At 46.6% G+C, this 16616-nt stretch overlaps 1 protein-coding gene across 1 annotated transcript in view; it reads left to right on the top strand.

The window, feature by feature from the left end:
* EIF2S1 (eukaryotic translation initiation factor 2 subunit alpha) overlaps positions 1-16616 on the top strand; it is a 136545-nt gene that overhangs the window by 45181 nt on the left and 74748 nt on the right. Inside the window, exon 4 of the mRNA XM_085627206.1 lies at positions 10390-10541. Within this exon, the coding sequence (XP_085483332.1) occupies positions 10390-10541 (152 nt within the window). The remainder of the gene's footprint in view (positions 1-10389; positions 10542-16616) is intronic.

The raw sequence follows: 16616 nt of genomic DNA, 5'->3' as shown, positions 1-16616 counted from the left end.
ACATCACCAAAGAGAGTCCATTGGGTCCCAAAGGGGAGTGGACCCACTGTTGCGAGACCTAAAAGAAAAAGAGAGAGACGAAAACAGGACAACACAAGGAACAAAATCAGCGTGCGTGTGTGTGTGTGTGTGTGTGTGTGTGTGTGTGTGTGTGTGTGTGTGTGTGTGTGTGTGTGTGTGTGTGTGTATATATATATATATATATATATATATATATATATATATATATATATATTTTTTTTTTTTATTACATGATCATGGGAGACAGCTAAGCACAGTTTCCAGCAAGAATTATAGTGCAAATCATCTACCCTTGGGGTTTGTCAAAAGCAGTAATCAATCCAAAATCCTTCCCATCAAAGGTAATATGTGAAACAAAATACCTATTTTTAGGCTTTAATAAAGAGAAATAACAATCCACCTTTAAATGCAGATTGACTTTACCATATGCTTTTTGCACTCACTCTGCCAGGATAAACTTGCTTTTTTCATAACAAACAATCGGGCTGATGGCCTTTATCATTGACTTCTCGCCATAACGAACTCTAACATGGGTTTTCACACAAGGCAACCAATTGACATATGATCGTGAAAGTACAAATATGTCAAAAAAGCAAAATACTATCTTTTTTAAGACAGCCTACCAAGGGTTAATGTAGTACATGTTATCCCCTGGTTTGTTTGTGTGGATCACCAACACCTTGCCTACTACAGTATCTGGGGGATTCCATGTAACCAATACCTGCCGATCTTTAGTACGGTATAATAATGATTCATCCTTAAAAGCCTATTTTCTTTAGCTGTTCACAATAAACAGGTCAGGCCTACAGGCTTTGTTAGAACGTTTTATAATAAACCGATCAAACACATGAAATCTTTTCCCTAATGAACCGATGAAACCTATATGCTTTACCATTGGCTTTGCGCCTTACACCACTCCAGCCTATTGAAGTGCAGATAAACTGGCAATCATCATGCATAAAGTTATAGTATTAGAAATATGTAGAAATATAAATCCTGCAGAACAATATAAAATCCTTCTCAACGAGGCCTAACAAGAATCATCACTATGAAAATCCCCTGGTTTTGTCGGGATGGGTGGCCAACATGAAAACCCCTTTGTAATCTGTAAGATAACATGTAGCAAAATCCAGTCTGCAGCCTGTAACGCAAGAAGAGAACCAACTGTTGCTGCCCGGCCCTTCAGGCATATTGGGAGCAGGTCTTTGGGGCGGTTGGGACAATGCTGGGGGTCTCGATCCCGCCGACTCCGCTGATGGGCATCTTGGGTTATACGGAGAAACTCCCGGTGCCCCATAGACGGTTAGCCTCGCTGTGCTTTCTTCTCGCAAAGTGGAGAGTCGCCTGCAGATGGGGAAGGGGACGGGCACCTAAATTTAAAGATTCGCTAGAAACCATGATCCTTTGGCAGGACCAGCTTGCCCTTTACTCTGACCTCCTTCCGACTGGCTCTCGACCCCGGGACATGTGGGGCCCTTTCAAGACGTATCTATTGCTGAATCCTCTGCTGCCTGGTGAGGCCTTAACAAAGATTCTCGCAGAGCAAACCTTTTGTATTTATGGTTTGTCACATGGAGTAATCAACACCAACAACCTTGCTTACCACAGTAACCTGTGAGATTTCAAGTAACAAAATTCCTTTCTGAAAGACTTGGGTATATTGTGACAACTACCCACACTTAAGTGCCTATTGACTTTTAACAATAAATGTCAGGCCGAGGGCCTTTATCATCTAGCAGTTCATAATAAACAGATTGGGCCTATAACCATGATCGTTGGCTTGCCACCCTAACCTCCTCAGTCCTGCTGAACGGAGTATAAAGTATTCCATATGCCAAAAAGTGCAATAGAAGAAGCCTTTTTAGTGGAAGCACACAAATTCTGCCCAATCACATCCTGTACTCAGGAGAACAAACCTGGGCTGAGCTTAAGCCGCTCTCTCAATACTCTGAAAGCTCTTTTTTGCTGCTCACATAAGGTCAGCTGACTGCTGCACTGCCAACCCGGACCTAAAACCCCCTTATAGATAAGTGTAGCCATGGGCATGCCAAACTACACGGAAAAAAACTGCACTCTGAAGTCCGTTAATGATGGAAGGGGGAGGGTTCTGGTACTGCAATACATTCCTCATACTGCCATCCTCTTATCTTTGCTGCTGCCAGAGAAATACAAACCCAGTACATTATCTAGTTTTCTAAGACAATTCAACAGCGTTACAGTTCCATGTGTGTGCCCCCGAAAGTGCAAGCTCAGGCAGATGGATAATTGATCTCAGCTGCTTGGAGGTGAAGCACTTTTTTTCTGTGGAAGCACACAACTTCGGCCCAATTACAATCTGTATTCCTGGCTACCAACATGAGGGCAGAGCCAAAGCCCCTCTCTGTAGTCCTCCTGAAAGCTTTTTTTTTTTTTTTGGAAAAATTTTATTCGAAACCGTTAGCACACAATAAAATACAAACAAGGGCCTACAACCACCATGGCCGGCCGCTATAGAGCCCGAGGGCCCACAATGTAGCGCCACACACTCAGTTGAACCATAAGCAAGGCGCCCGGCAGTTCGTAAGCACATATAACAGGCCGTGGCCATAGGCCAAGAGCAATTGAAAACAACAGTTTCATTTTGTATTAAATGTAAAACACACTCAAGGCAATGAGAGTCTAAAGTAACAGCGTGCTCTTCCCGGGACGGGGAACAAAATATAATGTCCAAAGCAGTACCTGTCCGGAAGCTGTAGAGGGGGGCCATGGGAAAGCAAAACATGGAGCACACCTCAAGCACTCCCGCGGAATGCGCGGCTAGGGGGTCAGAGCAATATCGACCTCTAATGGCAGAGGCGGGGTGCAGATACGTCCCCAATATAGATTCCACGGACCCCATACCCTAGTCCATTTCCCTGGCTTACCCCTCGCCACATACGCCGTCTTTTCCCTAAACATACACCAGTCCATATTCTCCTTCCATACATCAATCGTGGGCGGCCTCGGGGAGCCCCATAGTTGTGCAATGTTACGCTTAGCCACCATGTACCCCAAGGTCACCCACTGCGTCTGTGCCGCATTGCAATCATTCGGTTCCCAGACATTCAACAAACACCTCCGAGCCTCTGGCAACAGGGCCACGTGCGTGACCCCCTCTATTACGGTGTGGATACCGTTCCAGAATCGCACAACCTCCGAACATTCCCACAATATATGAAGGAACGTGCCCGGCAGGCCACATCCACGCTTACACAATCCATCCAGCGAATAACCCATACGCAGCAAACCGGGCCCTGTGACATACACTCTATGGAGGATCTTCAGCTGTACAAACCGTAGGCGGGCCGGGATCGCCACCTCTTTCGGGGAGGCCACCGCCGATACCCAGTCCTCATCGTCCAATTCCAGGCCATCTCCCGTCCACGCCTCCCTCAAACGGAGCAGCAAGTCCGCACGATCGTTGATGAGTTTCTTGTAAATCAGGGAAATAGTGCTGTCGGGCACATAGCCATCCAACACTCTGTCCTCCAGTGGGGAATACTCTGGGATAGCAGCAGCATCCGGAAAGACCGAACAAAGCGCATGGTAGACTTGAGCGTACCGGAAGTACTCTCTATTGTTTAATTTATATTCAATTTTGAGCATTTCGAACGTTTTGAAAGCACCCTTTGCCCACAGATCACCCACCTTACATATACCGATCATATCCCATTTCTCAAAGCCTTTCGATCTCCACAAACAGCCCAACCGCCCAGAGGCATACAACGGCGTCGCCCGAGTCAAGCGATCCCTCCACCCCATCGCAGCATTCGCCGCGTGCCACACCCGTACCGCCACACGCGTGGGTCCCGTCAACTGCGTATCCTGGGTCACCGAGTACAGAGCCCTATTATAGTCCCCACCCGGAAGCAAGTGTTTATCCATCTCGAAGGCCGGGTTTAAGGCAGGACCATATATCCCGTGGTTTACCGCCGCCAACTGAGACGCCCAATAGTATCGTTTAATATCGGGGAGGGCGACCCCCCCCCCCATCATACCAAGGGAGCGTCAACTTAGCGAGAGCAATCTGCGGCCGCCCGTCCCAAAACAGTTGGCGCTGAAGACCCTCCACCTCCCGGAAATAACGGGCCGGCACGACATCAAGAGTATTTTGCAAGGCATACAAGAAACGAGGCAGCGACATCATTTTAAACAACGCCGCCCGTCCGAGCGGCGAGAGCGGAAGTCGTCGCTATCTCGCCACGTCGGCCTTCAATCGTTGGAGGGGAGGTAGAAGGTTTCGCTCATAGCGAACCGCGGGGTCCAGTGAGATAAAGATTCCCAAATATTTGAACCCCAGGGTAACAATCTGAACCGGGCAACCCCGCGGCAGAAGGGGGGCATCCCCCGAGAGGACATAGAAGCACGACTTGGCCCAGTTGATGACCAGGCCGGAGTTGCGGCCAAAAGAATTCAGCACATCCACCACTACAATTAGCGACTGCCGGGGAGACGTAAGATACAGAAGGATATCGTCCGCGTAAAGGGAGACACGGTCTTCAAATTCCGGCGTCCATCTAATGCCTCGCAACGACGGCTCCCAACGCAACCAGGCGGCGAGAGGCTCCAAAGATAGTGCAAAGAGAAGGGGTGATAGCGGACACCCCTGCCGCGTACCTCTCCCCAGTGCGAAGGGAGCCGACACCCTACCATTCACCACCACCTGAGCCAGTGGGTCAGCGTAGAGTAATTTTACCCAACCAATAAACTCCGGGCCGAACCCAAATTTCGCCAACACGGCCCAAATATACGGCCACTCCAAAGTGTCGAATGCCATAGTAGCATCCAAAGACTCCAAGATGGCCGGCTCACGTATGAATTCCGCTCTAGCAAGCACGCCGTGCAACCGCCTCAGATTTAGAGCGGTATTCCGATGGGGTATAAAGCCGGATTGATCCTGATGAATCAAGTCGCCCACGACCCGAACCAGTCGGTTGGCCAACACTTTAGCCAGAATCTTGGGTTCTGCATTCAACAGCGAGATGGGCCTATAGGAGGCGCAGTGATCTCGCGGCTTCCCTTCTTTGTGTATCACAACTATGCTGGCGAGGCGTTGATCAGGGGGGAGGAAGCCCGCCGCACGCGCCGCCAGAAACGTGTCTCGAAGATATGGTGCTATCTTATCGGGACGCAACTTGTAGAGTTCGATGGGAAGACCATTAGGACCCACCGCTTTGCCCGAAGCAATCGAACGAATGGCCAAAGCGATCTCATCTGACGACAACTTCGCCTCCATCAACACCGCGTCCGCCTCCGCTAAGGTTGGCAATGCAATGTCTCTAAGCAGGCTGTGGGAATCCTCCTCCGATCGCACCGAGACCGAAGAGTATACCCCGCGGAAATGAGCCGCGAAGCAGTCAACGACCTCAACCGGATCAGTCACACGCACTCCATCACTCCTCTCCACAACGGGCACCACCCTGCTAGCTCTCTCCTTCCTATCCAGCCAAGCAATCAGTTTTCCGGCCTTGTCCCCCACATCATACAACCGCCCTTGCTGCTCTCTACTCATCTCTTTGGCAGCTTCCGTGACTAACGCTCTGTAATCTGACAGTTTGAGGCTAAGAACATGTAATTTCTCCTCAGTAACCCCATTCTCCAGGTCCTCCTCCATCACCGCTATTTCCGCTTCCAGGCGGACCACCTCCGCCCTCTCGCACTTCTTGGTATGGGAGATAAGGGACAAGGCCTGCCCCCTGACCACCACTTTATAGGCCTCCCACAGGGAGACGGCCGACGACACCGACCCCACGTTATCAGTAAAGTAGTGATCAGTGGACTTGACCAACTCCGCGCGGATCTTAGGGTTACGAAGATACCAGGAGTTAATGGGTGCCACTCTCCCCTCTGCCCCAGAGACAACCCTCAGCTGCAACCATACAGGGGAATGGTCAGAGATACCTCGGGCTAAGTGACGCACCTCCCCAATCATTCCAGCTTGGGTCGCCGGCATAAGCATATAGTCAAGTCTCGAGAGACTCCCATGGGCCCCCGAGTGAAAGGTGTATTGCGCCTGTCCCGGATGCATCAATCTCCAGCAATCTACAAGTCCCAAAGTGTCCAAAAAGCCACCCAACCTGGCCTGAGCCCTAGGGAGATCCCTGGGAGGGTGGCGGTCCTCCAACCCGGAGACAACGGCATTAAAATCTCCACCCAGCACCAAAACCCCCCCCAGGGAGTCCCAGGACCAAACGCCCCAAATCAGCAAATGTAGCAGTTTGCAACCCCGGGGGTACATATACAGCCACGAGCGACACAGTCCTGCCATCCCATCTCCCCACCAGCGCCACATATCGCCCCCCATCATCGTGGAGCACCTCGTCCACTTCCACTGGGAGAGAGGCCCTGACCAGAATGCCCACTCCCCTAGAGCCAGAAGTGAAACCAGAGTAAGCGGCAAGGCGATAGCCCCGCCTATTTAGGGCCTGGAAGGAGTTCCCAATCAAATGTGTCTCCTTCAGGAAAACAATGTCGGGTGAGGTTCGTTTCAAGAACTGCAACACCACCCCGCACTTGATCCTGTCCCCTAGACCGTTTACATTCCACGAAAGGATTCTCAATCCCTTACCCCCCCATCCCACTCCCGCACATGATACACACATCCCGGAGAGCGCAACCCGGAAAATTCAACAGAAAACTTCACATTGCCTTGCAAAACAAAAAAACAACCATCCCCAACAACCCCCCTCCCCCACAATCCCAAAACAACAACTCCCCCCCTCCCTGCACCCCTGCTTGAGCCCAAACAGCCCCCCCAACTTGCAGTGTGCCTGTCGCCCTAACCTATACCACAAAAAGAACCCCAGAAGGAGGAAAGGACTCCCATAAGCTCCCCACAACCCCCAGGCACTTGAAGGGCATTATGTAACAGATTAAAGTACAATTGCGCCAAGGTACCAATCCTCGCCAGTCTAGTCAATCGCCATGAACCAAGTTCTAGTCCCGCTCCACCACATCCCGTTTGTTTTCCGCCACCCGACTGTCTCGGTCCCGTCCCCGCGGCAGGGCATCCAACCAGTCTCCAACTGCCTCCGGCCGGTCAAAAAAGTGGGAACGACCCTGGAACTCAACCCGCAGCCTCGCCGGGAACAACATCGCGTACTTCAGTTCCATGTCCCTCAAGCGCCGTTTCACACCCAAAAATCCCAGCCGCTGTTTCTGGACCGCTTGCATGAAATCCGGATAAAAGCTGACATTAGAGTTTTCAAACTTCAGCGGTCCCGCCACCCTCGATGCCTGAAGGATAGCGTCTCTATCCCGAAAGTTGAAAAGTCGGGCAATTATAGGCCTCGGGGGAGCACCCACTTTGGGCGCACCACCCGGAATCCTGTGGGCCCTCTCCACTGTAAAGAACTTGCTCAATCCCTTAGGCGCGAGATGATTGATCACCAGGTCCTCCACAAAGAGATCCGTGGCAGATTCCTCCGATCTCTCCGGCACTCCGATGATGCGAATGTTATTCCGCCTAGCTCTGCTTTCAGAGTCCTCAAGTCGATGATCCGTCTGGTCACTGGCCAGCCGCAGCCGGTGGACCTCCGTCTGCAGGGCTGCCACATCCACAGTTAGGCTCGACGCCGCTTGAGACAAAGAATCGACCCGATAGTTGGTTTTGGACAGGTCTGCCCTGACCAAATTCACATCAATAAGGACCGCGTCCAATTTATGCGCCAGGGTATTAAACCGCTGACCCACCGCAGCCTTCATCTCCTCAATGGCGCCCATAACGTCCTGCAGGGTCAATTCTGCCGATGGGCCCAAAACCTCTTTAGCCCTCTCAGGCGATTTGTGCAAGCCACTGGGGGATCCCCTCAACTGCGCATACCGATCCATATTGTTGGCCTGTGCATAGGCACCCCTCCGAGTTGACTTAGGTTTCGACTTGTCACCGTCTAGTTTAGTCGCCATCGTCCGGAGGCCACGAGTTGGCACTGGTCGAAGCCGGGGACCGGGACCAGCTGACCAAATCAATCAAACACCGCAGTCGTGGGCAGGAAGTCCGTGTGTAGCCCGAGAGTCAGGCCAGACACCTCGCCGTCCGCTCTCCTCTGAGACACCGAGGTCCCTCAGCCGATCTCAAAAAATCCCCTCAAACGAAAGTGAAAATGCGCGGTACGCGGCGAGTCAGGCTCAGCATGCCGCTGTTGTTCACTTCGTACCCGGGCACCCCACCAACTCGAGATCGGGACCTAGGCAACAGCAGGCCGCAATATTCAGAGGGCGACCATTCAGGTTCCCGGCGTCCGATCAGAATTCGGAAAACGGGTGGCACCTCAGCGCGAATGCATCAGCAAAAGCCCGTCAAATTTAGCAGGATTTAGTCAGGATAGATGTGGGAGGTTGCGGAGGCCCTCGAGAGCCGAAAGCCTACGCGGCCATCTTGGTTGCGCGCTAGGCTCCTCCCCCCGACCCATGGCCAAAAGCTCTTTTTTTTAAGTTGATCACTTAACATCAGAAAGCTGCCCTGTCAAGCTTGACCTAAAAAGGGCATTGTGACACCCCTTATGAAAATGTTGAATGTTGATTCTGGTGTCCGGCAGAACTATAGGTCCAACACACTCCTCCCTGCTTTAAGCAAAATAATGGAGAAGCATTTTGACCTAGATCTCTGGCTTCATAGAACTTTTAAGAAGATTTGCAGTGGCAAGACTTTCGTTCCGGACAAAGTACAGCACTGTTGGCCGCACTCAAATTTAGCGGCCAGGGTCTTTCTGTTGAGCTTGCCTTCCACATTTGACATGGCTAATCAAGCCATTCTGATTGACCTTGTTGCCATAATAGGAATTGCTGGCACATCCTTATTGTGGTTATGTCCTTCTACACACAAATGGCTGTGTTAGCTCTTATGTCAAAGGGGATCATTTGTGGAGCGGCATAGGGCTCTGCCCATTTGCCCAAATATTTAATGTCTATATACAGATGCTGGAAGAACTGATCAGGTGCTTTGGATTTAAGGCAATCTACTATGCTGATAATACACAGCGTATGCTAAGGTTTGGCCACCTTGCTTCTGACGGCATAGGATGCCTCAGAGTGCCTTAAAACAGTTCAGGAGTCACTTTTCTACCCCCTCTTGACTCAGGGGAAACCTAAGAGTATGCTTTAACTAGGCACACAACTTCAACTTTCAGATTCTGCAGGTTTGGCAAGATCTTATTTCGACCCTTAAAACACTCAGAAAGGTACTTCCTTTCATCACACAAGAGAGATGCCCCTCTGTCATAGGTGCAGTGATTTTGTCCCCCTTTAAATATAGTGATAGTTTCTCGATTAACCTCGCATATAGCCATCTAGGTTGACCTTGCATATAAGCTCAAGGCAGTTCGGAACATGATGGTAAGACTCGTGTACGGCCTTTACTAATACGTCCATATCTCAGAACTTCATAGATCACTCCACTGGCTCACTTTTGCACAAAAGATTCATTTCACTGCACTCTGCTTTCTACACCGGTCTTTCCATCTGACTGGTCTGTGATTTCTTCTTTGCTGCTGTTCTCCGTTTCATGAAAGCTACTGTGGTGGCAGGTACTTGAAAGAGCTGAGCTCACAAGTTTGGAAGAAGCTACCACTTTGTCTATGGCAGCTTTTTAGAAAAAGCCCCAAAGTCTATATTTTCTACTAATGCCTTCCAGTCTCCCTTTCCTTTTTTCCTTTAAGTTTTTTGTTTTGCCTTCTCTCTTTTTTTTTCTTAGTGCCATGATTCCTCTGGACAATAGTTGTGCTCTATTAATAAACAAATAATTAAACTGCACAAACCTGCACCAAATTAGTTAACGGCACAAGGCAATTTCAGTCACGCTCTCTGAAAATTGTAGGTTTGAATTTGTAAATAGCTGTTTACTCTCATCCCAAGAATACGTTGTGCCATCTTTAAAATGCTTACAGAGTGTTGTCTCGTCATAGCCATTAGGAGATACAGCCATTTCTTGAAGGAGGGGAGGTTTTCAAGTCGATATGTGTACCTAGATGCAAAGCACTGAATGTCTAGTATTTGCAATATGAAAACAATTACTTAAGCAGAACTTATCGGTGCAGTCTGTACCTTCCAATTCTACGTGCAGTCAACAGACATTGGCAGTTACATACCTCTCCCCTTGCTCTTCTACCGTAAAACATCAGTCTCCATCACTGGTGAAACTTCAACAGTTTGGGAATACAATATGAAACTCCCAAGCTTTCCTTTGATGTAGTCAAGACATTATATTTAAAGGGCCTGTTAATTGGTTTGATACTAATGTTAATAAAGAGTTGCAGATAAAGCCTTCGGATGAAGTTCGAGATCTTTAGACCTTCTTGACACAAATTTCCCATTGTATACTACTGTCTTTCACCTTGTGTGCTTGTCTTGTAGGTTTACAGCATCCTGCGCCATGTGGCAGAGGTCTTGGAGTACACCAAGGATGAGCAACTGGAGAGTCTCTTCCAGAGGACTGCCTGGGTTTTTGATGACAAGTACAAGAGGCCAGGATATGGAGCCTATGATGCATTTAAGCATGCAGTTGGGTAAGGGTACCATGCTTGCTCTGTTGCGTGACCCTCAGAAAGAAAATGGTTCTAATTTTATAAAAATGACCCTATCAACATGCGTCTCTCCATCACCGTTCTGAAGTATGATATCACTTCACTGACTGAATACAGGAAGTGACTTCAATGTTTGTGTTTTCTTATCTTCACTTTAATCCCTCTTCCAGCACAGGGAACTGTTGTTCTAATAGGTGTATTGTGGGTTTTATGTCGGAGTAAATTAAAATATCTTTAGTGGATTTGAGCAGGCGTTCTGTCTCTAGGCCCATCTATAGCTTCCATAGGTGGATGAGGCGCTCCAGTCGAACGATCCCCAATCAAATCATTTATAAAACCCTACTTTAACTGGCCTCCTTCTCATACTGTGGTGATACACAAAATGGTTGGCAGGCTTTTGGCCTCCTGGAAAAAGACCAGTAGTGCCTGCCTACTGTTCTTACACTTCCGTACAAGTTCCAAACTTTCTTTTAGATCCCTTTAGCAACCTAGTGTAGATGAGGTGGACCCCTTCTCCCTTCCTTAATCTTCCTCCCAGATCTCAGTTCCGTTTTTAGTAGGGAATGACACTTCTAAAAGATAAAACGTAAGCAGTTTACACCTTTTGTGGCAACTCTGCTTCTATTGGTTTTGCTAGGGCACCAGTGTGGCATGGGTTTAGTTAAAGGATAATTAGTTCAGTCTTAACCACAGCTGTTCTCGGAAAGATTTAAACTTATCACTCAGGAAATCTGGGTTCTAATCCTCACTTCGACACGTGACCAAAAGAGCCTGAGATTGAGAAAATAGCATTTTCTCCCCATGCCCTCTATCGTGAATCTGTATTTGTGAGACTAGGAAAAAAAATACATTGTGCTGTCTAATGTCTCAATTACATTTTGCTAATACCCGCGGCAATAGCACAGTGGTTCTTTTTTTCTTTCAACTAGTCTAGTACCCAACCCCGCCGCACAGCATTTTTCTCTGGGCACCGCATTGTGTTTGAGGTGCCCGTGTTGCAGTCAGATCTTGTCTGAAGAACACTTCTCTGTTCAAAGAGTTAGCATCAGACTTTATCAAATACCCAAAATACAATCTATTCAACTGTATAAAATGTATCATTACTTTTTCATGTACGATTGAAATGATTGATGAATCTAGTCCAGTTTAGATTTATTTCTAGTTATATTTACTCTTCTGTGGATTCTTTTTCTGACGTTTTATTACTTCCCTTACATGGGATCTCAAGCTGAGCGGCTATGAGTGACTTTTATTTTTTGTTAATTGAAAAGCTTGCAATAATAGCACAAAGAGCCCCATAACTGGGACAAGCAAAGCCATCATAGCGTATAATGATACAAGCATTTTTGTGTCCTATTGTCACATCTAATCTGAAATGCAGAGCAAACAACAAAACCACAGAACTTAGAGGCGCCCCCCCAGCCCTTCCCGGCACACAGTGAATAATAATACAGCACTAAAATGTTTAATCCTAATCCTAAAAAACACACAAGTGTTGATTCATAAAGGGTGTCCCAATAGCGACATTTCCTGGCAAGGCATACAGACAGTGTATGGATATAAAAAATTACTACAAATCTGGGTGGATCAGCAAATACAAAGTCAGTGGGGCCCAGAAGTCTTTGGGTCGGAGGCCTCGGGAAGCTCCTCCGCATATGCCTCCAGCTGGTCTTTACAGTAGACTAAGTCACGGATCCATTTCTTCACAGTGGGAGAGGCGTCAGCACCCCAAAATTGTGCTACAGCTCTTTTTGCCAACAGGGTCGAGACCGCTACAATACTCCAATTACACGATTTAAGACTCTGCACACAGCCCAGCAGGCATACCTCAGATTCACATAGCACACGTTCCAACACTACATCCAAAGGCAGACTTGTCACCCTAGTCCAGAATGCCAAAATCCCTGTCCATTGCCATACCAGATGCAGAAAATCGCCATCAGCCTGCCCACACCGCACACAACAAGCAGAATCACGCAACCCAAACCTGCGCAATTGCAGTGGGTATAGTATAACTAAGGCTCCCTGTTTTCTGTTTTTACAAATAAATACAGACACAGAATAATTTGTTTTCTGTCTGCATTTATTTTTAAAAGTGGATAAATACAGAAAATTGTGCTACTTTTAAGCGACTCTCCGTGCTGTCTTTCATGACTTGTAGGCCAGCAGCTGAGCAGATAGACAGCATGGGTAATTAAAGAAGATTACATTTCTTTATATAATGGCATATGTCAACATACATTTATAGTATTATGCTAGTATTTACCAGGGGATGTATTGTTATGTAATATTTGACAGCCTAAATAGCTAAAACACGACAGATATCAAAGTATGAGTGTGTGTTTAACAGTTAAATAAATATGGAAATGTAGTTTGACAACTTTATTTATGCACAAAACACAAAATAAATATGGATAAATACAGATAAAAAGGCCCAAAAATAAATATGGATAAATACAGACGGAAATGTTCAGAAAAAAAATACCATAAAACCGGGAGCCCCAAGTATAACTGGTGCAAGTATTAAAAGTGGATTATGCGGAGATTACAATTTGCCGTCAGGCACCCTGTTAACGCAGAGCAGAATTTCCATTGCTCTAGTGATAATGTGGATCCCAGCGCAGCATTTCATTTGAGATATGAAGGATGTTCAACTGTCTCTCTCTTGTAGTGACACGTTAAACAGTTTAGTAATCAGACCCTTCCGTTCAGCCCCTGCCAGCACCGCCTGCAGTGCCCGCATCGTTTTTGGTTCAGACGGATAGTTAGGGTAGATGACTTTAACTGCTTGCCGCACTCTCACGTATGTGAACCCAAACATCAAGCCGTGCTCCCGGCCCCCCTGTACATCCAGTAACGAGCGGAACTGACCCTGTTTATACAGGTTCTCCATCTGTGTAATCCCAGCAGCCGCCAGCGCCCGCAAAGCCGGTCGCTCCTGTGAAATATCAGGGTGCGCAGCTATTGGTAGCTACTGGGCGTCTAGGTAGTCCAGCTGTGCCCGTTTCGCCAGGGCCTGCCAGGCCCAAGCAGTGCACTGCACATGGTTGATTTCTGTCCTGGGGCCTTACCTCCCCCAGAGAGTGCCGCCGCCACAAGCGGCATCGGAGCACTGCGTCTGACTCGATAGATGTATGGGCTGAAAACCAATAATGTGCAAACTGCACCTGTGCGCATAGGTAGTATAGGCGCAGGTCAGGGGCCTCAAAACCACCCCGGTCACACGGCTGTACAAGACCACCCCAACTGCATCTGGTCTTCTTACCCCCCATACAAATGATAGCAATGCCTGGAGCGTCTAAAACAGCGCGATGTTCAGCCGAATGGGAATATTCACAAACAGATAGAGAAGTTTGGGCAGTATAGACATTTTTAACACCGCAATCCGGTCAACGAGTGATAGAGAAAATTGGGCCCAATGTTCCGCCTGGCCAGTGATCCGTTCAACCACTCCACCATAGTTCACAGTAGTGACCTGCTCAGGGTAACTTTGCAACCATATCCTCAAGTCTTTCACAGGGTCTGGAGTCCAGGTCAGAGGAAAGTCCAGCTTGACCTCTCGTGTGCCAGCCATTAACGGGAATACCGTAGATTTTGCCCAATTAATCTCTAGGCCGGAGAATCTCTCGAATTTGACATACTCGCAGAGCAATTCTGATAGGTATGTGGCCTATAGCATGTTATCGGCTTACAGCAAGACCACGAGTGGTCTCTGCCGAAAGCCTAGTGCAGCCGAGGCATGCCGCTGGCGCAGCTTACAAGCCAGAGGCTCCAGTGCCAGCGCAAAAAGCATCAGCGATAAGTGGCAACCCTGTCGCGTGCCTCTACCGATGGGAAATGCCGCGGACACCCAGCCATTTACCCGTACCTTCGATACGGGTTCAGTGTACAGCACCTTAATCCACTGGAGGAATGTGAGAAGTTGGCCTGGCATATGCTGTCTCCTAGTTATAGGGACACCTTGCACCAGTCCAATTCGACTCTTATTGATGTTAGGTTTAAGACAACCTTTAAAGAAAGCTATCCTAGTGGTAGCTGTGGAGAGCAGCCTTCAGGCTAAGTCTTGAAGGAGTGTTAAGCTTATTGTTTTACCATAGATAACCTCTCGAATGACCAAATGAAAGAGTAGTCCACACAGGTGTGTGTGTGTGTGTGTGTGTGTATGTATATATATATATATATATATATATATATATATATATATATATATATTTTCACTTAAAAAACCATAGGTTTCACACATGTTATAGTTAGCTGGGCATTTCACTCGTGAAAAACCATTGAAATTTCCACGTTATAGTTAGTGCAGGCAACTATAACTCACGCGACCGCAATCCTCTGCTGATGTCAGATATTACATCACTGATGACATATGTGTTTTTCTGAAAAAAAAATATTTGTAATATATGTATAGCTAAAAATTAATGGAAGAAGACATGGGTAAATAAGTGTCTAAATACAGTATTAGCATCAACAGAGGATTGCGGTCGCGTGAGTTATAGTTGCCTGCACTAACTATAACGTGGAAATTTCAATGGTTTTTCACGAGTGAAATGCCCAGCTAACTATAACATGTGTGAAACCTATGGTTTTTTTAAGTGAATTTGCAAGGTTTTTTAAATGCTAATTCCTAACTATAACGTGTGTGAAACCTATGGTTTTTTCAGTGAATTTGTACGGTTTTTTAAACGCTAATTTATGTATTTATTTATTTTTTTTTAAAGTTTTTTAGCTGTGCGCGCGCTGTGGGCGCCCGGTGCGCTTCGCACACCGCGCGCCCAGGTTACGTAGTTCGCGGAATTTTTCCGTTTTTACCGTGCGTGTACGCTACGCGCACTCCACGATTTTTTGTAAAAAAATTAAAATACATTTTTGCCCTTGGGGGTCCTTCTGGGACCCCCTGACCAAGGCTAGGGGGTCAGGAACTGTCCAGCCTGCCCCCTTTTCACGTTATCCACCTTTGTTTTTCACCCCCTCAGACTGCGAGAGACAAAATGGCGGCCGACACTTCCTGGTTTCGACCGATTCGAATGTTTACTAAGGTCTAACAACCAATCAGAATCGCGCACGGCAGCGTGCGCGTACGGTAAGCTTACGGTACGCGCTCGGAGCGCGCCTATAGATATATATATTGATTTAAATGCTATTTTCTCATGAAATACTGAACAGATTTACACCAGACCTGCAAAAGGCACATCCCTGACCTGAGGACTACCTCTCTGCCAAATTTCAAGTAATTCTGTTCAGCCGTTCGGGCTGCAGCTTGGACTAAAGGTCCTATGGAAAAATGCATGGGGAAAACGCGTTTTGAGACCCCCCCTTTTTCTCAGCCCCCGCTTGACGAATCCCCCCGAGACTTTCAGGGAAGGAGCGGAGCGGAGCGCCCCACCTATTTTGAAAATTTCGTGAGGATTCGTCCATCGGCACCAAAGTTATTCAAAATAGAATGTTGCGGATTTCCTATGGAAATATATATATATATATATATATATATATATATATATATATATATATATATATATATATATATATATATATATATATATATATATATATATATATATATATATATATATATATATATATATATATATATATATATATATATATATATATATATATATATATATATATATATATATATATATATATATATATATATATATATATATATATATATATATATATATATATATATATATATATATATATATATATATATATATATATATATATATATATATATATATATATATATATATATATATATATATATATATATATATATATATTTTCTAAACCGAATCCCACAAGTCTCTTTATGAGGCTGAGGCAAAGTTACAATTAAAACAAGCATTGATAGATACAATAAAATAGCACTGGAATCATAGGGCCCCGTGGGGGGACCAAACCATATATTAAAAAAGTGGTATAAGAACCACGACAATTCTACAGACAATGCCTTGGGCATTTAGGATCGCTGGCCCCTTAAGAATCCACCCCAGGTTATGAGGAAGGGTACCCACGGGAGGCGCGTGCAGTGGAAATAGCTGCTAT

The sequence above is a fragment of the Triturus cristatus genome, chromosome 9 (genome assembly GCF_964204655.1).
Source record: "Triturus cristatus chromosome 9, aTriCri1.1, whole genome shotgun sequence".
Lineage (NCBI taxonomy): Eukaryota > Metazoa > Chordata > Amphibia > Caudata > Salamandridae > Triturus > Triturus cristatus.
This window is presented reverse-complemented; position numbering and strand designations above follow the sequence as displayed.